At 30.9% G+C, this 24,140-nt stretch overlaps 3 protein-coding genes across 3 annotated transcripts; 1 reads left to right on the top strand and 2 right to left on the bottom strand.

Moving 5' to 3' along the window:
• Positions 1–3,819: 3,819 nt before the first annotated feature.
• Positions 3,820–7,670, top strand: LOC114169063 (NAC domain-containing protein 7-like). The gene is made up of 4 exons (XM_028054083.1): positions 3,820–4,556; positions 5,742–5,919; positions 6,028–6,299; positions 6,626–7,670. The coding sequence occupies exons 2-4, from the start codon at positions 5,760–5,762 to the stop codon at positions 7,241–7,243; spliced, it is 1,050 nt and encodes a 349-aa protein (XP_027909884.1). The 5' UTR covers positions 3,820–4,556; positions 5,742–5,759; the 3' UTR covers positions 7,244–7,670.
• A 5,730-nt stretch (positions 7,671–13,400) lies between these two features.
• On the bottom strand, positions 13,401–17,796 carry LOC114168356 (agamous-like MADS-box protein AGL12). The gene is made up of 7 exons (XM_028053137.1): positions 17,397–17,796; positions 17,101–17,182; positions 14,778–14,839; positions 14,153–14,252; positions 14,006–14,047; positions 13,872–13,913; positions 13,401–13,758 (listed from the first exon to the last, which is right to left on the bottom strand). The coding sequence occupies exons 1-7, from the start codon at positions 17,576–17,578 to the stop codon at positions 13,663–13,665; spliced, it is 606 nt and encodes a 201-aa protein (XP_027908938.1). The 5' UTR covers positions 17,579–17,796; the 3' UTR covers positions 13,401–13,662.
• LOC114168355 (beta-fructofuranosidase, soluble isoenzyme I-like) lies at positions 17,611–23,405 on the bottom strand. The gene is made up of 8 exons (XM_028053136.1): positions 23,181–23,405; positions 22,459–22,660; positions 22,118–22,126; positions 20,524–21,380; positions 20,101–20,262; positions 19,781–20,004; positions 19,599–19,686; positions 17,611–19,399 (listed from the first exon to the last, which is right to left on the bottom strand). The coding sequence occupies exons 1-8, from the start codon at positions 23,394–23,396 to the stop codon at positions 19,196–19,198; spliced, it is 1,962 nt and encodes a 653-aa protein (XP_027908937.1). The 5' UTR covers positions 23,397–23,405; the 3' UTR covers positions 17,611–19,195.
• Between the last annotated feature and the right edge of the window lie 735 nt (positions 23,406–24,140).

Here is a 24,140-nt window from a genome sequence, read left to right as displayed (position 1 = left end):
GTTATGGACAAAGTATCTCTCCATTTAAAAGTTGACCTTTAACTAATTATATATACGATAGATAAAAGTCAAGCGTAGCTCTATTTTTATTTTTATTTTTATTTTTATTTTATTTTATTTTATTTTTCAAAAGTTGTAGCTAGTGAAGCTATTTCATTGCCGTCTCTATTATAATGTTTAGTTAGATATCAATAGCAATGTAATTAATTATGACTATAGTTTTTCAGTAATTGAAAGGTTATATTACGACTTCAAAATATTTTTCCACGCATTTTACTACGAGAGCATGACATAATGAAGAGCTCACACCATAAACACAGCCAAAATAAAATAAAATAATACCAATTAATTTATTGCATAAGTCACTGTACTCTAAAGTTATTGAATATGATTCTAAACACTCTTCTTCTAATCCTATCTATATCGTATTCATATTATTACGGTTATAATTGGTTTTATCATTTTTAAGGTGGCACACCATAAATCAACATGTAATCATCTAACTTTATATTAGGTAATACCATTTTCTGAAAACAAGGTGATGACACTGTGGAAACTGCAAAATTAACACAATTATTAAAATCATTAACCCCAGAGCCTACTTCCACGACCTTTTCTTTCATTCATGAAATAAGTTGACAAATCCTGAATACACACACATAAATAATCTTTTCTTCTTCTCTTTTAACAACTCACTCATGTTTTTCTGGGCTCACTCTGATACGAGGATCATTCATTTCTCCAAGTGTCTTATGAAAAATGATGACTTTGTTCAACAGACATAGACGACCCAATACTTTTTTCCATTCACATGGAAGCTTCATCTTCTTGTTCTTGTAAATGAGTAATGGCCTCTAGGTTCCCCCACGGAAAATAAAATAATATACTCTCCACACTGCTTTGTTTCCTAGAACCATGTCAACGGTGTCCATATTTTCATCTTTGTCACCCAACAAAAACCACCTGATCCTTCTCTTCGTTTCAGTTTTTTAAAAACAAATTCTTTCCTTTTCTTCATATCTCGTGTTTACCATGAATCATAAATCACTAATGAGACCTGAGCCTTAATCACATAAGGCATTGACACCATTCTCAGTTAAGACGATGAGTTTATGGGTCTTTATCCTTATATAGTACTTCATTTTCTTATTTTTAACCAATATGGGACTTAGACTCACACTTGAATTACTAATGGTAGTAATATTTATTGTTTGCTGAGTCTATGATTTCACTTGTTATAAGACCCTTATCAAACCATTCACTAATGTCTAGTTTCATAATAAATAAATGTGTTAGAGATCTTTATTGATAAAAAATAAAACAAACTTATAATATATAAATAAATACCGATCTAATTTTATGATATTGAATTAAATTCTTCATAACACTATCTAAATTTTGGTATAAAAGTTTCTGTACAGAGTATATCATAGTCACATATAACATGATTAGAAATTATTTTTCTGTTTGCACATGTACCGTATACCATACCTGTATGTATCGACACTCTTCATGCTCTTGTGATATATTTTGGAACTCTACATTCCCATTTTACCCTCTCTGAAGGGCACAAAACCTGACGAAGGTCCTTGGAAATAAAGGGTGGTGTAAAGGGCAACACTGTCATGTGGGATAGCATAAAAGTGTGGAAGAGAAGCAACCAATAGGAACCCTAGGATGGTGCGAAACATCCATGATGTAAACGAGGTAGTGATATCAGAGGTGGGGCCCTATGTGCATTTGAGAAGCCGCATCCAACACCATTGGTTGCCTTGCCACGTCACCCACAAGTGATGATTCATCACAGGGTCCACTTCATTCAATCACAACCCCACATTATAAAGTCAACTACAATTTTTCTTATTTATTTATTTATTTATTTTTTTAAGATTGATTAATGGGTGATTCATTCCTTGAAGATTTCTTAGTTATTGGTGGTATTATTATTGTGAGGTGCAAATAATACCCACGCTCACACAAAACCCAATTATAACATAGCCTTTTCCACAATCCTTGTTTTGTTCCTATATCCATATTCGTTTTTGTCCTTAAGTTTTGCACCATTATTTTTAATATTTTCTTGCTAAAAAGACAAAGTAATTAATATTTTGGTTGAAGAAAACACCCACAAGAATAATTAGGTTGTGAGTAATAAGTTTGTATTGGTATTATGAATGGCACTGCCCTAAAATTGCACGTGTTGTTGCACTAAAGGGTGTGTCGAGTGTGGAAGATCAATTTCCCAATTCCCAACAAAAAAAGCCGAGACGGACCACGTCTTGGGCCCACTTACCTTAGTGGGCTCCGCACAACTCAGCCCAACTTGCAATGCTAATCATTTGGGCTAGCTCACGCCGGACCACGAGCCGCTACGTACACTCAGCCATCAAACTTAGGTGGGTCCCACATTCCACCACACTGCTCTCACTCACCGGCTCGGCTTGCTCGGCTTTGCATACCCACCCGGCTAGCTTAGCCGCTTTGCTTTTAAACAAAAGTGTTGCTCTACTCTTCTTCTGGTACTACTAAAAGTAATATTTCACAATTACAATTCAAGGACCTCACAATATTTGCAAAATGGGTACCGAAAGTAACCATTTTTTTTTATGTGCATAGTTTGTAATAATTTGTTAATAATGTATTAAGTTTTATAATGTACTTTCCTCATTTATTTCTGTCACTCATCGTAAATACTTTTATGTTTGTTTATCAAACTATATTTCTATTTTGTTTAATTTCTCTGGTGTCTAACATTACAAACACGTGAACGTATTCTAATAAAATTTCACCGAAATGATTATATACAACATGCCCAAATAAAACATAAACAGTTATTTTCTTATGTACAGATAGAAATAAAAGTTATTACACGTGCAAGCAATTAATTTCATAATTAAAATGGTTTTATGGTTTAAAACGAGAAAAAAAAAAAAAGTGGATGTTAACATCTAGTGTCTAAATGCAAAGAACTGGGAATTCATGCATACATACATTGCTAGCCGTAGATGAAGCATGTGAAGTCTGAGAGAACGGGACGGGGACTGAGTTCCGTAATGAGTTCACCACCTGTGACAGTGAGACGTGCAACTATAGATATAACATCAATTATGACCCTCGATAGTGTGATGGAAACGCATTGGTCGCAACAAAATTAGTTACATCTAATTGTAATAATGAAATCATGCCATTTGATTATACACTAATACCATATTTTTTTTAAAATCAAAAAGCATCATTGTGCCCTAATACTTCTATTTTGCTAAACTAACAATAAATAAGAAAAAGAAAATGTTTGCTTCTCTTCTTTTGTCTGGTTCAAGACAAATGAAATAATTATGACTTTAAAGACATTTACTCTGATACAATAATTACAAGAACAACTTTGACATTAACCAGGTAAATGAATGAATGAATACACATGTTGTAACTACTGGTATATATATATGGTTAATAGCAGAATGCAAGGCAAACAAGCATGAACAGTGACAGAGAATTAAGAAGAAAGGGACAAGAAGAAGAAGAAGAAGATGAAGAATGTGTTGGTTTTGTTGAGAAGATTTGGCATATATGAGATCCATAGTGTCACTTCCAATAGAGAGCATGATGAGAATTTAATTACAGTTGAGAATGGAAGGTGGTGGAAATGGTAGGGACTAAGAATGAAGGAGGGGGCCACCATGCCTCATTTGTGTGTGCATGCCTTTTTTCCCAAAAGCCAGAGCCCTTGGCTGTTCCATTACGTCACCACCAAATTTTTTTACTCTTTTTAGTGCCTTGTGGAAACCCTTTAAGATTCGTGATTCCTCTCAGCTGCTACTTCCTCTCTTCCTTCACCGTTTCACACTTTCCTCTCTCAACTCTTTACTCTATGCAAAGCTTCATAGATACATAGAAAGACACCCTTTTGCCGAGTGAAAACAAAGTTGTTCACTTGGTGTTGGTAGGGTTGAATCTCTTTCAGTTTCAGGTTGAGGTGGCACTACACAACCATTTCCTTCCACCTCTTCCATTTCTGTGACTCACAAAACTTTCCCACCAATTCAGCCTGACCGACACTGAGATCTTGTTCGTCTTATATATCTTGTATTGTTTGCCAGAAACCAGACAGAAACATGTATATTGTTAGGGTTTTATTTTTCTGTGTTACTGTTTTCCTTCTTATTTAACCTACTTTTCCTTTCCAGAAACAAAGACAAGCGTTCATCGCTGCTTTCTGTTCTTCTTATATGCCTTTTTCCTCGGGATCCGATCCCACAAGTAAAACACTAACACAGGTTGTTGTTTGTTTCTTTGGGAGAGAACAAAAAGCTAGCTAACAGAAAAAGTCGACGGGTTCTGTTCCCGAGGACTTGTGTTTGTTACTATTTCGACCTTTTTCAGTGCTTTTATTGCGTTGAAAATCTTTGTCTATGATTTAGGAGCTTCCTCTATATATTTTGGAGACATATCACCACACAGCACCACTTTCATCTCGGTGCATATAAACACCAACCCATTTTGGAGGAAGATTTCTGACAGAACCACCGTACCCAGATCCGTGAAGACTAGCTTGATCTGTGAGCTTTCTTACATTTTCTGTCTAATTCTTTTTTTTTTTTTTAATTTTCTTTGCTTTGTCTTGAAGACTAAACCACTTGCACATAAGATATAGAAAGAAGTAGCATGGAGACTTCGACATAACCCAAAAAAAGAAGTGTTGTGTAGAGTTCTATCTTTACAGATCTTAAACTCAACATATTCAAAAGGGGTTTGTTTTCATTAGTTTGTTTTCTCCAACCTCGAAGGAGGCTTATTTTGTTTTCTATATGATATCTTGTTTAAGTTTAAGCATATATACTGTTAGACATTATAAGAAGGTTCATGAACTTTATCCCTTTATAAGCATGGGTCATATATTATAGTGGCAATCAGAATGAGTGACAATCACTTGTATATGTTGATCTAGGACTAGTAAGTCTTGTGCATGTCTCCTATCGCATGTGTGTTGACTATGTGAGTGTTTCGCACGCATAATCATCATGGTCATGCCTTTTCTCTATATATTATATACCAATTCAATTCTATTCTTCTTTTCCGATATATTCACTATCTGATCCATAAACTTTATTGCTTTCAACGCATTCGCATTGTGTTGAGATGTACGGTTAAGTATATGATTTATTCTTTTCCCACCTTTTCTTGCTACAACAGAAAGACAGCAAGAGAGGAGGAAAAAAGGGAGATAATTTAGGTAATTTGACAGTGAAATTCATATAAGTCAATTAAAACTAGTTTTAGATTGATCGACTGCCAAAATGTTAACTTGGAAACCTCATTCCCTAGTTTTCAAAAGTTACTATTATAGGTTAAAACTAATGAATGGAAAACCACTTTTAACTCACTCTAATCATGCTTACTGTCAATAAGTTTGGGGAAAGCATTATTAAACCAAAAAGAAAGAAAAGGAACTGAGCAATGGCACACTATTTTTTTGTTTTAATTATTCACGAAGGGTGAAAAATTCAATATAATGATCAACTTTGTCATGTCAAAGTGCAAGAGAACAGTTATTTGCCCTGCCAATTTGAATGGCTCAAGTCACCTTGGCGGACAGATATTTGGTGTGGCGATCCTAAACACTATGATAGTGAATCTTGATGTTCATGATCCTGTTACCTGGTTTCAAGAGGAAATTAATATTATAACTATATTTGGTGTAATCTAACTTGTTGGAAATTAATAATATTCAATTTAATTTGCAGGAATCAACTGAGGAGAACATGGACAGTTTCACTCATGTTCCCCCCGGTTTTAGGTTCCATCCAACGGATGAAGAACTCGTTGATTACTACCTTAGGAAGAAAGTGGCTTCAAGGAGGATTGACCTGGATGTGATAAAAGATGTTGACCTCTACAAAATTGAGCCATGGGATCTTCAAGGTAGAGTAGTTCATAGCATCTAAATTCAATAGGAGCAGTTTATTGGTGAAAAGAGACACTGTGAATTAACTTGTTCATTGTTCTTCGTTTTTGTTTTGAACTTTAAAGAGATTTGCAGAATAGGAACGGAAGAGCAAAATGAATGGTACTTCTTTAGCCATAAAGACAAGAAGTATCCAACTGGAACTCGCACAAATAGAGCAACTGCAGCTGGGTTTTGGAAAGCAACAGGAAGAGACAAGGCAATCTATTCCAAACATGAACTCATAGGCATGAGGAAAACCTTAGTCTTTTACAAAGGTCGAGCACCAAATGGACAAAAGTCAGATTGGATAATGCATGAATATCGCCTTGAAACAGATGAAAATGGCACTCCACAGGCAAGTTCAGTTATAATCAGCAAAAAAAATTGGTCTTAAAAAATTCAGACTCCATAAAATATAAACAACTTTTTCACTTATCTTCATTTACAAGCATCACCATATAGAAAAATAAACAGCAACATTCAGTTTATCATATAGTTATTAATCCAACGATATGCATGCATGCATATGCATGTAGCATTTTCAGTATATTTCACCTTTGTTGATCAAAAACACTGCTAGATTTGATAATGAGCTAGCTGAAACTTTCTTGTTGGTAAGTTTTCTCAACACATCCTCGTAAACTAACGATTGTTTTGTCCTTTCTTGTACGAATGAAGCAGGAAGATGGTTGGGTTGTGTGCAGAGTATTCAAGAAGAGAGTAACAACGATGCGGAAAGTGAACGAGCACGACTCTCCCAATTGGTACGATGAGCAAGTATCTTTCATTCAAGACATGGACTCACCGAAGCAGAATTCTCAACCTAATTTGGTCTACCAGCTTCCTTATCCTTGCAAGAAAGAGCTAGATGTGCCCTACCAGGTGCCTCGTGACCACTTCCTTCCACTTCTGGAGAGCCCAAAACTGCTTCAATCTGCTTCAGCCATGACCCCAAATCCCATGGCACCATATCTTCTAGATCATGCGAACCACTCCACCACTCTGCTTCCCTCGTTACTCATACAAGAAGAACATGTTATTGGTCAGCAGATGAACTTTCAGACAACCTACGGCAACTGCAATGAACAAGCAATGGATCAAGTAACCGATTGGAGAGTGCTTGACAAGTTCGTTGCTTCACAACTCAGTCAAGATGGATCCAAAGACAATATCTTTCACGGCACGGACAACGGCAATTGCAATGTACAGTTCAGACATTTCGACAAACATGAGGTGGTGGTGCCTCAGGAAAATGCTTCAACATCAAACTCTAGCTACCCAATTGCATTGTGGAAATAGTGACTGCTTTATGAATTGGTTTTGTTGGGTACATACTAATTATAGGTACTTAGCTAAAAACATCTCTTGCAAGTACTGTTTAAGTGCCTGTACATAATAAACGTATAATGGGCAAAACTTTAACTATTGTGGAGCTTCTTGCTCCACTGCATCTATCTAGCTGCTAGCATATTCAATTGAAAAGAAACAAAAAAATATATATAGTTAGTGAAAAGCCATATCTATATTTTCCTGAAGATGGAAAGGTTTGAAAGGGTAAAAGTTGCATTGTTGAGTACGCATGCATACATGTAAACCAAGGTTCAATAGCCACATCCGCTATGTTTTCATTGGATAGACCGGGTGGTCCACATATATCTATCTATGTCTGTATGTTACAATTAAAACAAAATAGTTATAGAATAAATTCTTCTCTTTCTCCTTTTTACTTTCTTTATTAATTTTTAGGAATATCATTTTTTAACAAAGTTTGGTCGACAAACTTTTGACGGATACACACATGTCAGAATCTTAGCAAATGTAAAAAGGGTTTGATGTGACTTGAAAAGAAAAAAAGAAAAGTTTGATAAGTGTTAAAAACAAATTTTGTCGAATTTCGTCAAAGAAAATTTTGTCTAATTATCATAATCATGATTTTTAATATTTATTTAATAAGCTATATTTGTACATTCACGATGAGAGATACACTCTTGATTTTTTGTTAAACATCATCAAACATGAAATTATAAATAATTTAAAATGAATCAACCATGAAAGTAAAAAATTTATTTATGTAATTAGATATTTAAAGGGTTTATGAAAATTAAAGACTGCATGCGTGGAATATTTTTAAACTTCATCAAACATTAAAATATAATAATTTAAAATGAATAAACTATACTAAAAGTGTTATTTTTATTAGATGTTTGCAGGGTTTAGGAAAATTAAAGAATGTATATTAATACTTTTCTAAAATTATACAACTTGTTTTTTCTACAAATAAGAGAGGGAGAAAACAAGAGAAATAGAATAGTGTTATATATAATTAAGTTGTATAATGTTTTGCTTATAAACATCATATCGCTTTCTCTAAGTAAATATGGACATGGTTTTGTGTCTTTGCAGGAGAGAGCATATATATAATTCTCTTTTAATTTCTTTATGCTAAAAGTTACTGTAAGTTTATATCGTAATACAAATGTAAAATCTTAGATATCAAGAGATAAAGAAATAAAGAAATAATACAATTTACTAGTCAACATTTATTATTAAAGAAAAGGTTACATATAATAATAAATATATCATATAAACTCAATAAAAAGAAGAAACAAAAATAACTAATTGTATAATATTTATATATTTAATGTAGTTATATATATATATATATATATATATATATATATATATATATATATATATATGGTTTTATTTGTTTTGACCTAATCTCCATCAAATATTAGCCTTCATCTTTTTATGTGTCTTGCTCTCTTTCCTTGGAAACAAAGATTAAAAGTATATATAATGATTCATTATGGTCCATGAAGCTTAAATACTAAGACAAATCAAAGGTTAATAAAGACAATATATATGGTGAAAAGTTAATTAGAAATGTAATTAAGATATATGGGGATCTTGATTTGGCTTGTGTGATAATATTTGATGATGAAGCAAGAAAAGAAAGTAGTACTTAACACACACACACACAAGACAATAAATGGTACCACATTATTCTTTGCTCCTAAGTCTCGCAATATATACCCCGCATATGCATTCAAATCTATCTCAGGTTTAGAAGCCAAGCAAAAGTTCTACCTACCCTACCCTTTATATTGGAAAAACTCTTTAATTATTTCTTCCAAGTGCCAAAAAATCATGCAACAAAATTATTACAGCTATCATAGGCATCACAAGTGTCATAATATACGTAACTTCAACGCCTTCTACCACACTCAAACTCATTTTTAAACAAAGCCCGATATTGTATTTGATATATGCTAATTATTGCAAACAAAACTACAAGTGTAACAATATAGGGTTGAGTGAGGCTAAGTAATTTAATACGAATCAAAGTGCAAAAGAAACAACTACAACTTTAAAGCAACTTTACCGTAAACTTTTTAACAAGTAGAGAAAGAAAATTGCAAATCACCCACTTGTGAACTAAAGAAGCTCTTGACGACAAATTCAGAGTGTGTGATGATGAAGTTTGGGATGAAAGAATGCGATGCAACAATGCAGTAACTGTGCTCTCCGACAACTTTAAAACTTATATAAACAAGTAGTAAGCTATGGCAACATGGGATTCCACAAAAACAACGTATTTTGGAGCAGCATGAATGAAGCAAAGGTTTTTTGGGAGAACAACTGAGAAATAATCTTGATGAGGTTATACCTACCACAAGTGGAAGCAAAAACATAATGAAGCTAGCTAGCTCGAAAGAACGAAAGCGAAAAAAAATATAAGAACTACTCCAGTAGAGTTCTATATTGAGGGTTAGATCTTGATATATAGCAACCTAAAGAGAAGAAGAAGAAGAAGAAGAGTGGGAAGTGCGAAGAAGGTGATAACTCTTAGACTTTATTATTCATTACTATTATATATATACACATGGCAATGAGAAGTTAAGGTTGATCTTGGAGTCTTCTTGACTTTTAAGCAATTATGTTCTGAGACGACACACTCATGAACGATGGTGAAGGTGGAAGGAGATAAAGAAGCATAAAAATGGAGGCAGTGATTGAGTTGTGGATTCCAAGGGAGTAAAAGAAGTTGAAAGTGAGAGGTGTATTTTCTGAGTTTGCTTTGGAGAGAGAAAGCATGTGCATGCGTTTAAAAATTACAGTGTGTGAGATTTGTTTAGGAAGGAACAATAAAGCATCATTTTAGGAACATGTCCATGTGAATGCTATTATGTTCTTCCATCCACTACATACACAAATGTAGTTTTTTTATCTCTGTATTAATGGAAACCGTTGTATATATTTTTTTTTTCAGCAGACAAGAACAATACAGCATGTTGGAACTTAACTAAAAACATAATAATGACTCTGTTATAAAACGGGTTAAAGAGGGGATAATATACTTGCAAACAAGGAAAAGACTGAATATATATACATAGACACTTTGGTTGATATTTATTCAATTTATAAACACTTATAATATAAAATAAAAAAAGCCTTATTTGAAGTTTTTAACCAATTAAAAACAAATATACATCTTCTCCTGTCTCAAATATATATAAGAAAAAATTATGCTAATTAATATAATACATTTTACTAATATGATAAATACTACTAATTATTTTCTTAAGGTAATGGAAATTGATAGTATAAAAGGGCCCTTTAAAATACATTTCACTTAAAGAAAATGTATTTGACAGATTATTTTATTAAATGGGGTAAAATAGTTAAAATTTGCATATATTTCATATAATTATTATTATTGTCTAATTTAATTTCATGTAAAAAAATCTTAATATTTAAGTACTGTATTCTTACTAGAAAAAAAATACAAATGGAAATTATCCATATTTATACATGTAAACATTTTCTATTCATATAAAAAGTATATAATAATAATATGGTGGCAGTATTATCCTTAACAAAAAATTATGATATGTTAAATAAAAAGATTTGTAAAAATTATAACTATTAAATTATGGCAATGCTGGGCAAGAGTAGTTTATGAATTAACGGTTGGCTAATAAGTTGCAAGCTGATAATTTATAAATGATAGGAGGTTATTGGATTAGAATTATTTAATAAATTAGATAAAATATATAAAATAACATAAAAAAGTGTCACTACAAGAAAAATTTCCCCATAACAATCAATTTTAATGATAAAGGATGTATTAACCAATTTAGATACTAACTTATAAAATAGAAAAATCATTAGTTACTAAAACAGTTACTATTATGAATAAAAAATTATAATTATCAAAAGTTACTAAAGTTTTGACTATCAAAAGAATTAATTTATAAATTGGTCACTAAACATTAGTTATCAAAGTTTTGACTACCAAAAAAATTAGTTTTTAATTTAATATCTAATTAATTAGTAACCAATTTAGCAATTAATTATAATTTTTTTTATAATAATAGTGATTATTTTAGTGACCACTAATTTTTAATTTTATAAATTGATTATAAATTTGTCACTATGGTGACTAACAATTTTTTATCACTAAAATTGATTATTATTTAAGAGTTTTGTATTGTGTACTTATGTAAATTTTACTGTATAAATGAATTTTTGTGTTGTTTATATTGCATAATTTTAATTTTAGATTTAAAAATAATTATTATTTTTTTATTAAAAAATTTAATATTTCTATTTACTTCTTAAAATATGTACAGTATATTTTTATATGAAAAAAAATTATTTAAGTGAGTTGATAAATATTAATTGAATTTAAATTAGTATTACATTTATTTTTTCTAATATTTACATAGTATATCATATAAGATATTTATAACCTAAAACAATATGTTTTCTTGTTTTGTCTCTTATATATTTATTATTCAATTTTTTTACTTTTTTTATGTGAGATTTTCGAATGATACTTAAACTTCTACTAAATTTCTATTTCATCTTTAAAAAAATAAGAAATCTATAAGATATTTTTATACTAAAAAAGAATCCTAGAAAATGTGGTCATGGTTTGCCTTTTTCAAAAAGTATAAAAATTGTTTTCCGTGTAATTAATTCAACCTTTTTTCACATAGTTGCAATCACACGTTGGAGTAAGTTATCAAACAAATGGACATGATATTAGGGATAATTTGGATTTTTTTTATACTTTTTTAAAATATACGAATGATCATTGATTTTAAATTTTTAAAATATATTAAAAAAATTATTAAAGTAGTGTATTTTTAATGTTACATTATAAAAAAATTCAAGAGAAAAATCGAAGATATTAGTTCCTGTACTTTTGACTTTTCTCATCTAAATTCCCTTTTTTAATCTACGGTCCACTGCATGTCCAATTTCTCTATTAAGGTTTTTAGTGTTGTCTTCTACTAAACATTAAAAACACCATATTTTGATACTTTAAAAATCTTTAATATATTTTAAAATTTTAAAATTAATGATCATCGATATATTTTGAAAGCACAACAAAGAAATACCAACAAAAAAATCAGTAGAGAATCCAAATTCATTCAAATTATTTTTTTGCCCAGTTTCTCTACTGAATTTGTTGGTATTGTCTTTTACTGAGCATTAAAAATACATACTACATTGGTACTTTAAAAATCTTTTTAATATATTTTAAAATTTTAAAATTAATAAACATCAATATATTTTAAAGACACAACATAGAAACAAAAAAAAATCTTTACAAAAGAATCTAAATTCGAAACTAACTCGCATCTTATTATAAAAGTCAGTGAACATAAGTAAGAAAGACAAATGAAAATGGAGAAGTATGGAAATGGACCAATACACAATAAACTTTGCTTACACTAATTAAGTTGTATTATACATGAATGGAAAAGTTACGAGTTGTATAATCACTTTTGGAAAGGAAAAGTACTTCCATATGCATAGCATTTCATTTCAAAATTGATACTCAAACAATGGACAACTTGCTAAAAAGTAGAATTGTCCTAAATAATGCATTGTGTCCTATATGTGTTTGGAGAATGTGCAGTGCAACCCATCTATTTTCGATTACAAAATATCACAAAGAAAATCAAATGACAATATCTGTTATTAACCAACCAACCAGGACTATTATTTTTGTATTCTAAAACTATGATATTGATTATGTTATATTATAAAATAATTATGTTAGGATCGTTGCAAAGTGAAATATTTGCATTTAGGTAAAAACCAAGAAGAGTTGAATTAATTTTTTAATTAAAATTATTCTTCTTTTGTCAACAATTTACACTTTATAAATTCAAGCTCCATAAAAATATTATAAAACTATTTAGATGAGATATTGATGTCATCTAATTGTAACAATTCATCAATCGTAATCTCATAGAAATGTTTTTCCTCTCACTCGTAGGTTGAACTAATAAATAAACAAATAAAAGATTTATTCAATATAACACCATGTATATATATTAAATGTGTTGAGTTGAGATAATTTAAGTTTTATTTTACAAATACAAAAATAAACTATTTACCAATACAACATACAAAATTATTACATACAATATCATTGTTACTCTGGTAAACTATTTTACATTATTGTCAAAGATACTAGTCAGAATTCACACTTTTCTGACTTTTACATTATAAATTATAAACTTATCAGGAAAACATTAGAATAAGACAATATTAATGTTACAAATTATTGCATAGTTTGCACACGATTTAGTAAGTAGCACAAGTACAATGTTGATACTTCACTTTTAATGTTGTGTAACACAACACAACCTCCATATTTTTTTTCCCTTTATTAAAGCCTATAATCAAAACATTTATTAATAGAGTTGAAAACTCCCATCTTGTATAATTAGTGGGTACGGAACATCAGTGGCAAATTGAGCAAAGTTATGAACTGCAGTATTCTCCACAATCTGGAAAACATAACCATACATTAGAATGATTTTTGGGACAAAGTATAATATTTGTACATGTTTTTTAAGGAAAACGTGTACTTAATAAATATAAATATAAGGTATTTAATTACCTTATCATGGAGATATTTATTTGCCGCTTTAAGTGTTCCCTCCTACAATTTTTAATAATATAAAAATATTAAAGAATTATGACGAGTAAAATATTTGGAAATATATAAAAATTGAACAATAAATTTATGCTAACCTTATCTTTCAATGCTTCAATTTCTTGTAACATGATGTTGGTCTGTTGTTCATCATATATGCGCATACCAATTAATCATCCATGTATAATAAATATAAAGAAAACTTAAATAAATATTTTGATTATATCAAAAATATTTTGCAGTACCTTCATTGAGCGAATATGATATATCCAAGTTTCCAGATTCTTCTCCAACACTTGTAGTTCATCGATTGTCGAGGTCTTGTTTCCACCTCCAAACAAATACCTAATAATTTTTAATAAGCAAACAAATATGAGTATTAGTGTGTCACCCTTTTCCAATTAAGACTAATATACATAAAGTTACGATGTATTTTTATTTATGTATATAAATAATATAAGGTTTAATTAGTAAGATGATATCCACTTTCGTTCAGATGTATCAGTTTGATACCCGTTTTTAAAAATGTGTTAATCTAGTCTCAACTTTTAAAAGATCAGTCTTAATCAGGTCCTTTTCAGACAAAATTACTAAAGTCGTTAACTTAATTCATGACTTTTACCACTAAATTTTAATATAAATATTAAACTTAATTTTGTAAGTCATTTTAAATATTAATTCTGTTAATGGTGTTAATAATTTTTTGCTGAAAATGACCTAACTGGGACATATTTTCAAAAATTGAAATTTAATTGACACCTTTTTAAAAGCAGGTACCAAACTGAAACATCAAAATGAAAGTGAGTATCATCCGACTAATTAAACCGTAACATAATAAAATAAAATAATATAATATTCAATGTTGTGTACCTGATACTCTTTTGCAGTGTTTGGATTTCTTGTTTTAGCAAGTTAGATTCCTCCTTTGCATCCTAGTCAACAATTATGCCATGAACTGAGTATGACTTTCAATTAAAATATATAATGGTAAAAAAGAAAAACTATAAATTGTTTATGATTAATAATGGCATTACAAAATAGATACACAATTAATTTAAAGTTGCACGTTCATACAATATATACATTAATTTCAATGTTCTTACTTCTTGGGTTGTATTTATTCTACTATAATCTCTATCTTTTACATTTCAATCGAACTAATTTAAAATAAAAATGGATCAGGGTAGATGTATGTGTACAGAAATTTTATTATTTAAATAAAATATAAGATACTTAACATATATCTACTTAGCATAAATGAGATGTTAAGTCTAATATAAGCTTATTTTAAATAAGTTGTTTAAATTATCTCATATATTAAATTAAAATGAAAACGAGTATGAAAATCCGAACAAGTAATGGGTAGAGTATGGACCTGTCTTTATATCCAATTTAAAAAATTAGATGTTACATATGTTTTGTATTTAATCAATGTAAATATTTTATGTCAAAATTGAGACATGGTAATAAATACACCTAGAGATGAATTTGTTTGTGATCACTAATCATTGTCTCATTTAGTTATTTGAATACTTAACTTATTTAAGTATAAATTTTTCATTTTTATCTTTTATTAATAATGTCAAAAATTGGTGTTAAAAAATATTTTTCTTTACATATATACATAAATGATGTTTACACAATTTTTATAATTAAATAATTCATTTTTAAAGTATCATCCAATTAAAAAAATATTTATATGTTTGCTTCAAAATTAAGTATTATTTTTTTATTATATTTCTATTTATTAAATAATCTATAACTATAAATAAAAAGAAGATTTATTCATAATTTTAATTTTAACTTTTACAATATAATTATTTATTAAATTTTTTAAAATTAATTATTACTTTACATGTTTTTATAAAATTATTTATCTTCTTTCTTTTTTTATTCGTTAAAAATTATTTTTTTATATTTTCTCTATTTATTTTTAATAAATATAATTTTATTTTATATATTAATTTAATAACATTATGATATCTTTATTTACTAATATAATATAATAACATAACATATATTTAAAAAATATGTACATATAATCATGATAGCATTAGAGTATATATTTTTTGTCAGTTTGATCTTTCAATAACTTTTTTTTGTAAATTCGAATAATTATGTATAATAAAAGGTTATTTTTTAATTTTATCATTTTAATAATTACTTTTTGGATTTCAAATAATTATTCACAACAATTTGTTTTATAACTATTCTTTTGTAAAAAATACTTGATAACTTGTTAATATTTGTTATTTCAATAATTAAAAGTTATTTTATAGTTTAATAAAAAAAATTAAGAAAAAAAAACAATAAAAAGACATGTGTGTAACACACGGTTTATTAATTTTTTTTAATCATCTTATACATGTTATTTTTACACACATATAAACGCTAAACCTTAAAAAGAGACTGAAAAATCTTAATTCATATTATCAAAAGACGAATCTCTCAATTTTTAACCTACCAAATTTTAACAGATTGACCCCATGTTGCGGATTCTTTACCAACCCTACATATTTTTTGTAAAATAAAAAAAGGTAATAAATATTATAAAAGGTAAAAAAGCATTTTTTATGTCAAGAAAAATGTTTCCCTCTAACCAATTTCACCTGTTTTTGTGTGTCAGTGAAATCTCAGTCAAAATAATTATAGTAAATTACAGTGATGCTTAATTTTTTTGAAAATGTATAATAATCACTCTTACGAAAATACAAATATAATATAGCTTTTTAAAAATTAACAAGCTTACAAAGTGCATAAATAGGGTTAATGTAGTATTTTAAAGTGATTAAAAGGATTTTTACAAATATAAAAAGAAGTGTCAAACCCAATATAAGAAAACAGAGGAGGACTCTAACTTAAACTTACTCAATAATTAAAAAACAATAATTGTGAATTGGCATCTGTTTAGTGTTATAGTTACTTATTTATAAGCCAGAATTAAATTAAGAGCAATGTAGTGTATATGACACTTATACCCCTCTACCCTAATTTCTTATCGACCAAATACTTGAAGAATCTAATCTAACCCTGCATGCGACAAAATTAAGTGGACAGGGAACAAAACATTACGTGATTCCTTTGCATATTATAATGACGAGCACATTAAGTTCTTTTGCTGTTTCTCTTACTGTCTTTGCAACTGATGCAGACAAAGCAGAAAGAGAGAGAGAGAGAAATATGTCACACGTACCAGAGGAAGTGGTTCGGGTGCTGCTTCAGGTTGAGCCCCTCTCGTGAACTTCATGTACCTCTCAATCATGCCTTGCATGGTTCTTCCATATTTTCATGCACACGATGAAACAGAGACCATAATAATCGTTAGATATAACGTTTATCACTAGGTCAAAAATTATAATCATTTGTTAGGTGTAACTTTTTTACTTAAAATATGACTCCGATCACTTAACTTTTGTGATTATAGAAGAATTGATGTCACAAAGATACAGCGATGAAAGTTTTATTTGGAAGAAAGAGAAAGAAAAATACCCTTTGGTGGCTAGTTCATAGAGCTTTCCATGGGCGGAGAAAATGAAAAGACCAATTTCAGCATCGCACAGCACAGAGAGCTCCTTAGCCTTCTTAAGAAGCCCCGCTCGGCGTTTGCAGAAGGTGACTTGTCTGTGCACCGGGTTCTCAATTCTCTTAAGCTGAACCTTTCCACGAGCCATCTTATGTTGTTCTTTCCGGTGATGTTTTTTTCTTTCTGTCAGTAGAATTTGGTTGTGTTTTGTGCGCTTCTATGCACACAACCTCCCACTAGTTTGAACTAGCTTCGAGGTTGCTGCAGCAGGTACGTAGTACCCTGTCTCAGAGTTTCTCTCCTAATTTTGCTTCAATTTCTGGGATTCAACATCTTATATATCAAACCACCACATATTATAACATTTCGCCCTCCACGTACCTATGGAATCACCACTCCTTACACTTTTATAATAATATGTTAATGACAAGTAATTTATTCTAAGCAAATGTCACCGCCACCTTTACACCACACTAACTTTTTGTTTAGTCTCTAATATCCATCACTTAGAAGTGTATGGATTCCAATTAATTTCATCATAAATCAAATCAAAGCATGTGATACTAAAGCTGCTTGTGCCCATAGAATATGGTTCATTTTACTAAAATATTTACGCACAAGCTTTATTCCTCATTTCCTGTGCGCAGAACTCTCTCTATATAGATTATACATATCCTGCACATTATGTTATAAATGCTACTCTGTTCTGCACCATGCCATTACAAACTGCTTTTTCCTTGTTTCAACAATGCATTAAATCAACACTAATGTCTTTCCTTGTGGGTCCTATTCTGTGCTAACTCTGACCTGAAAAGTTACAACTTTTTTCATTTGCCATCATCCAAAACTCTTATTTCTCACTCTCACCACAACATTCAACATCCAATTGGTCTGAGATAACAAGTGGGGTACTGAGATTTCTCATATTCTCCCCTCTCAAGTTTCACCAAGCTTGGTAAGAACAGAAAATGTTTGAGATTTGTTATACTACAAGAGTTAGAAACTGAACTCCTGATTCCAAAGCTGCAAACATTGAAGAAATGGGGGTTGGAATAAAACCGGGAATCGAGTAAAGTGGAAGAAAGTTAATCATAAAATGGTGTTGAGCTAAAGTATTATTAAATCATATCAAATCCAGAAACAAATCCCCTGATAGGCTGATATATGTTCTCATGATCATGTCTGTTATGGTGCATTCTGCACTGTACTACAGAACGAGGAATCATATCATATGAATATCAATTTGTAGTCAAAATCCGAACTTTCTTGCATTGGGTCCAATCATTCGAGTTAATTTATAATTTGGGATCGATGGCTTAAATTAAAATTGATCAAAGGAATACTTCTCAAGAAAGCTGAGTGCTAATGAAACTGAACCTTTTTTTTTCTAAATTCTTGCTCATGGCCATTGCCCATTGCTCATAATTATATGCTGACAAGAGATATCATAATAGGACAAAATGGATAAATAGGAATCTAGAGATTTCAATAATGATGCGCGCTGGACTATGTCAACATTTTTCTTCTTCAAAAGTAAGTTTAAAAGAAAACAATATATAAAATAAGTTTTTTTATAAATTAAAATTAAATTGTTTTCTGAATCAATTGGCTAATCCCAAGTATTATGGCTGCTAGGCACTCATATTAGGAACTCAACCTAAAACTTATCAGTTTTATATATGGTAGATGCCACAAGATTTTCATTGTTATTTTTTTCTCAAGGAGGGGCTATAGCATACCCTACTCCAAAACATAATTTTCACAATCACAACTTATTGTCAAAGGGAAAGGGACGTATAAAAGCTGAGTTCAGTTGCCAAATCTTGAGTGAGGCCTTGATGTTTATGTCTGTTGCATTGTTGAACAAAAACAATCTTGCAGCTTCGTAAATTGCTTTTGTTGGATAAACTCTGGATGAAATCACAGTTCTCCCTCCCTGAGCAAAGCTCTCAATGACTGAATGGTCCACCTGAGATCATCATGTTCAAAATTTAAGCCTCGTGAACTTGCATAGTAATAATGTTTTAGCCAACAAAACAATTTTATCCTTGAGCTTAAATGTGTAAGCATTGTTTTGTTCAGAAACTAAATTTATAGTGGTCAAAATAACAGCTGCAACACCTAGCTGATGTATGCACATTAAGTATATGTATCTTATTCAGACTTACCAATACCCTCATTGATAATCTTTCATCACTGACCACTGGAACTGGGCTTCCAAAAATAAGTTTTGAAACATCAGGAGCCATTGAAGACCTACGTTATCCAATAACATTTCATATTCGTTAAGGTTATGTTCTTCTTCTTTTTTTTCTTTTCAATTCAAGTAAGCAAATGAAAACTGTAGTACCTGGTTTCATCAACACAGAAGGAAGATGTTAAACTGGTGGTAGTACTAGAAAGATGGAAATAAATTGGTGTCAGCTCAGAAAGTTGGTCATCTGCAATAGCCAGAATGCCAAATGGTCCCAGACTACTTCTGTCAAAAGCTCCATTTCCACACCCTACATTTTCCTTCTTCTCGGCCTCTTTCGAAACTAAATATTCGATTTCAAATTCAGCAAATATGTCCAACTGAAAAAATTTCAACAAAAATTTGCATTGGTTAACTCTATATTCACAATTTATCATCCAGAAAAACCAAGTGATTAGCTTAATGGTACTAAAAACCTGTGTGGCAGGGCCTATGTCCAGTGGCACAACTGAGCCAGGCTTAACCACAACTTCTTCAAATTCATAACTGCTAAGCCTTAAGCTCTCTATTTCTTCCACCGGCCACTGAAGCAAATGGGCTCTAGTTTTCGTGTCAAACACCACTGTTCTTGGAACACTCTGATTTCCACAAGAAAATTTGGATGAGATCAAATTCATAACATAGCAACCTTCAATAATCAAATCACCACTGTTCTTGCATATAATTAATTTGGCTACACTAGCAAGTGCAGTAAATTGAAATTAGATTCCTTTAAATGAATTCTCTCATCTCAACTTAAATTGGTGTCCAAATTACCTTAATTTTGATAGCAAAGTACAAAACATGTCTTAAATAATTTTCTCAAACATGTTTGGGGCAAAATAAAAAATGTTCCATACCTGAAGAGATGCCCAACCCTTTTTCAAGTCAGCGGTTTCGCTGTCTGATTCGTTGATCCAACCCCACAGGACCCTTCTCTTTTTGTATTGGTCATAAAATGTCTTTGACGCATAGAATCTTCCATAGTCCAATTTCAACCCGATACCCACATCCTCATCCGGGTTATCGGGCACCCATGTATCATTTTCAATGAAGTAGGTCCCAATCGCATAATGATCCCCTCTAGTGTCATCCAAACTGGACTTCAACACGTGTTTCACATCTGGCCCATTTGCAGAAGTATCCAACCCATCAGACCCATTTACTGAAACCGGGTAAAAGTCCACGCACTCCCACATACCCGTACCCGGGACTTCATGCATGTACTGATCATTGAGTTCGTAGTGGATAAAATCTTGGGTTTTATAAACCAACGAAAGACCCGTCTGGTTGATCTTTGACCCAATAGCGATCCTCCATTTGCCATCTGGCCCAATCCACGCAGTTGTTGGGTCACGAAAATCCTTTGGCCCAATTCCCGGTGGGGGCTCCAAGAGCGGGTTATCAGCGTATTTTACCCAATGAATGAGAAGCGGATCAGATAGGTTGGCGGGGTACGCAAGATTTTGGACTTGCACGTTCTGATGGGTGCTACCGGTGTAGAGCATCACGATTTTGCCATCTGGCAAAAGTGTGGCTGATCCTGACCATACACCGTTGATATCGTACCAGGAATCTCGAATCATCGCGATGGGAAGATAGAGCCAGTGAATCAAGTCTCTGGATACAGCGTGGCCCCACGTTATGTTTGCAAACACAGCTGAGTCAGGATTGTATTGGTAAAATAAATGGTACCACCCCTTGTAAAACAATGGACCTGCAACAATTCAACGTTTTCATGTTAAAAAATACGATGTTCATGATGTTTTACAAGAAAAACCAGATTCAATATCTGATTCTGATTAAAACGTGTTGCCCACCATGACCAGAGGTCTCAGCTAAATCTCTAAAAACATGGAGATATTTTTTTATTTTTTTTTAAAACTTATATTTTGATTCTCATCTTTTAACATAGTTTAGTTTGGGTTACCGATTCTTTCTAAGAAATAGATAATTATACATTAATCAATAACTCACTGAACCACATCACAAAGTCAAGAATGGAAATTATAGTATAAGAATCATAGTATCTTTATGCATGGAGTCAAAAGTAAATTGTATCATATCAATCCACTAAGTCCTAATAGAATAGGACAATTTTAGTTCATGTATTTTTAAGTTTGGTTAAATATGTTTTTGTCCCTCAAATTTTAGAAATCTGGAATTAGTCTCATCTTCAAAAATATTGACCAATTTAGTCTTTCATTTTTAAAATTGCATGAATTTATTCTTTTTAACCAAATTTTGTTAAGTTTATCTGACATTTCAAATACATTTTATGATAGTATTTGAATTGTTTATACTGTTTCACACATTTTTTTTCTTTAAGACATTTTTGAAGTAAAGTCATACCAACTTATCTACTTTAATAATTCTTGACAAAAATTGGACGTGCTTTTGGCAAAAATTGAAAGATAAATCTGAAGAGCAATTGGGCAAATGAAAAGACCGTACCGTTAGGATCTGAAGCAGATACAACCGAACACGAGCACAGCAACCCCAACACGACAAGAAAACGCTGTTGATTAGTCTCTTTGTTATAGCAAATGAAAACCAAAAGAATTGAAGAAAAGAAAATGGAGTAACGTGCTTCTTAGGTCTTATTGAAATAAGTAGTAATTTACCCTACACTGATGAAAATTAAAAGTGAATTTTATAAGCCAAAAGAACACACTTAAATATAATAAAAGATAGACAACTCCCAACTAAGTTGGAAAGAGAAAAGAGAAAAGCACTTAAATTAATACTTTATGGTGACGTGAGTGCAAAAAGGTTTAGTTTAGGTGTAGAATTACCGTTCATCCAGTTTCTTTGCGGTTGAAAATGGAAAGCTGTTCTTTGCCACGATAACATGGCATTTGTCCAGTTATATGAACCTTTCTGCAACAGATATGGATTCGACTTTGCTGAAACCCCTTCTGCAACACCTCGAGGATGCAATGGCAGTGACCATGGCAACGCTGTCTTCAGCAGAGATGATTCAAAAGTTTGAAAGACCTGAAACAAATTCAAGTTCACGTATATTCATCTCGTGTATAAGACAAGAAATATTAGTCTATTACCAGTCTGATATGTGTCAGGTTTTACAAAGGGAGTTTCACCGAGGAGATACAATACACCAATGAGATCTGAGTCTAACCATATAAGACACTGACACCACTCTCAACCCAAAACATTAAGACAATGGGTTTATGGGTCTTTATTCTTATATAGTGCTCTACTTTCTCAATTCTGGTCAATGTGGGACTTAAACTCACACTTGGATTCCTAACAATATCGGATAGAACAGAATGTCTAATAAAATTTACTACGATAGACTCTAACTTGACTCTGATACCATATTAGAAGTGGATTTTAAACTTAATTCAACCCCACAAAACTAGCTTCTAAGGTGAAGTTTGCACTTCAATTTAAAATAGATTTAAAATAAATTTAAAATAGATGGTTATTAATGTATTTTAAAGACACATCAAAAGAATAACACAAGAAAATTTAGAATCCAAATTCAAACTTTTACCTGTTTGGACTTTGAGTTAACTCTGGTCGTGAGAGGCTTCTCAATATTACTTAGGAAGGGTTGATGGCTATGGAGGCTTATGACGAGTGCAGAAAATGACATGAGGAAAACGATGGAAAGAATGAAAATAAGGACACCCTTTTGTGTTCTTCCCCCACTTTCCCTTGTTAGGGAGCTTGGAGGACTCAACAATGGAGTTTTTGGATCAGTGTTCATTGTCTTTGCCTTCATAGAACTGAATTAATAAGAGCAATTTATGACATGGTGAAGCTCATATATATATATATATATATATATATATATATATATATATATATATATATATATATATATATATATATATAGACACAACTGTGAAAAAAAAATGGACACGTAAGCTTCTTTAATTCTTATGGATATAGGTTTATATATTTATGCATGGATATAGGTTTCATCATAAGACAAATTCAAAATCCAACAGTTTTTATTTATGCACATTTTTTCTTAAGTTTTCTTCATTTTCTTTGTGTTGAAATAATTAAACTCTTTTATAAACTCGTTTTTTGATAAAACAGTAAGAGAAGAAGAAAGTTAAAATTGTCTTCTTAGAAACTAAAGTTATTTCAAGGATAAGATAGTTTATAAAAAATATCTCTTTTGAAAATTGTACTTTTATATAAAAAAAAAAAGTCAGATTTTGTTTTCTAAAAAATCTTCCTATATCCATAATATTATCTTTAATTGGGATAGTTATAAAATTAAGGAACTAAATTCTTACTGAATTCTTGACCATTCATGAAACAAATGCAGCACGTAACTTCATATTGAAATTTTCATTTTCTTGGACGGCTATATTGAAGATTAAAATAATACTATAGTTATGTAGGTCAAATAAATGGTTGAAAATAGCTTATAAAAAATTCAATGTAGACACTGCTGTAGTTTTAGCTTACAAAATTGGATTACACAGTTTTTTCGAAT

The sequence above is a fragment of the Vigna unguiculata genome, chromosome 11, assembly GCF_004118075.2.
Source record: "Vigna unguiculata cultivar IT97K-499-35 chromosome 11, ASM411807v1, whole genome shotgun sequence".
Classification (NCBI taxonomy): Eukaryota; Viridiplantae; Streptophyta; class Magnoliopsida; order Fabales; family Fabaceae; genus Vigna; species Vigna unguiculata.
Note: the sequence above shows the minus strand (reverse complement) of the source record. Positions and strands in the feature narration are given on the sequence as shown.

Bases quoted from the DNA above. Each gene is read 5' to 3' on its own strand.
- LOC114169063 (XM_028054083.1), top strand. From the start codon at position 5,760: ATGGACAGTTTCACTCATGTTCCCCCCGGTTTTAGGTTCCATCCAACG. The intron at 5,920-6,027 runs GTAGAGTAGTTC...TGAACTTTAAAG, and splicing joins TGAGCCATGGGATCTTCAAG to AGATTTGCAGAATAGGAACG. The intron at 6,300-6,625 runs GCAAGTTCAGTT...CGAATGAAGCAG, and splicing joins ATGAAAATGGCACTCCACAG to GAAGATGGTTGGGTTGTGTG.
- LOC114168355 (XM_028053136.1), bottom strand. From the start codon at position 23,396: ATGAACACTGATCCAAAAACTCCATTGTTGAGTCCTCCAAGCTCCCTA. The intron at 20,263-20,523 runs GTATGGAACATT...TGTGGAAATCAG, and splicing joins AGGGTTGGGCATCTCTTCAG to AGTGTTCCAAGAACAGTGGT. The intron at 20,005-20,100 runs GTTTTTAGTACC...AAATTTTTTCAG, and splicing joins ACATAGGCCCTGCCACACAG to TTGGACATATTTGCTGAATT.
- LOC114168356 (XM_028053137.1), bottom strand. From the start codon at position 17,578: ATGGCTCGTGGAAAGGTTCAGCTTAAGAGAATTGAGAACCCGGTGCAC. The intron at 14,253-14,777 runs GTACACAACATT...AAAAATTATTAG, and splicing joins ACACTGCAAAAGAGTATCAG to GTATTTGTTTGGAGGTGGAA. The intron at 14,048-14,152 runs GTACTGCAAAAT...GATGAACAACAG, and splicing joins ATCATATTCGCTCAATGAAG to ACCAACATCATGTTACAAGA.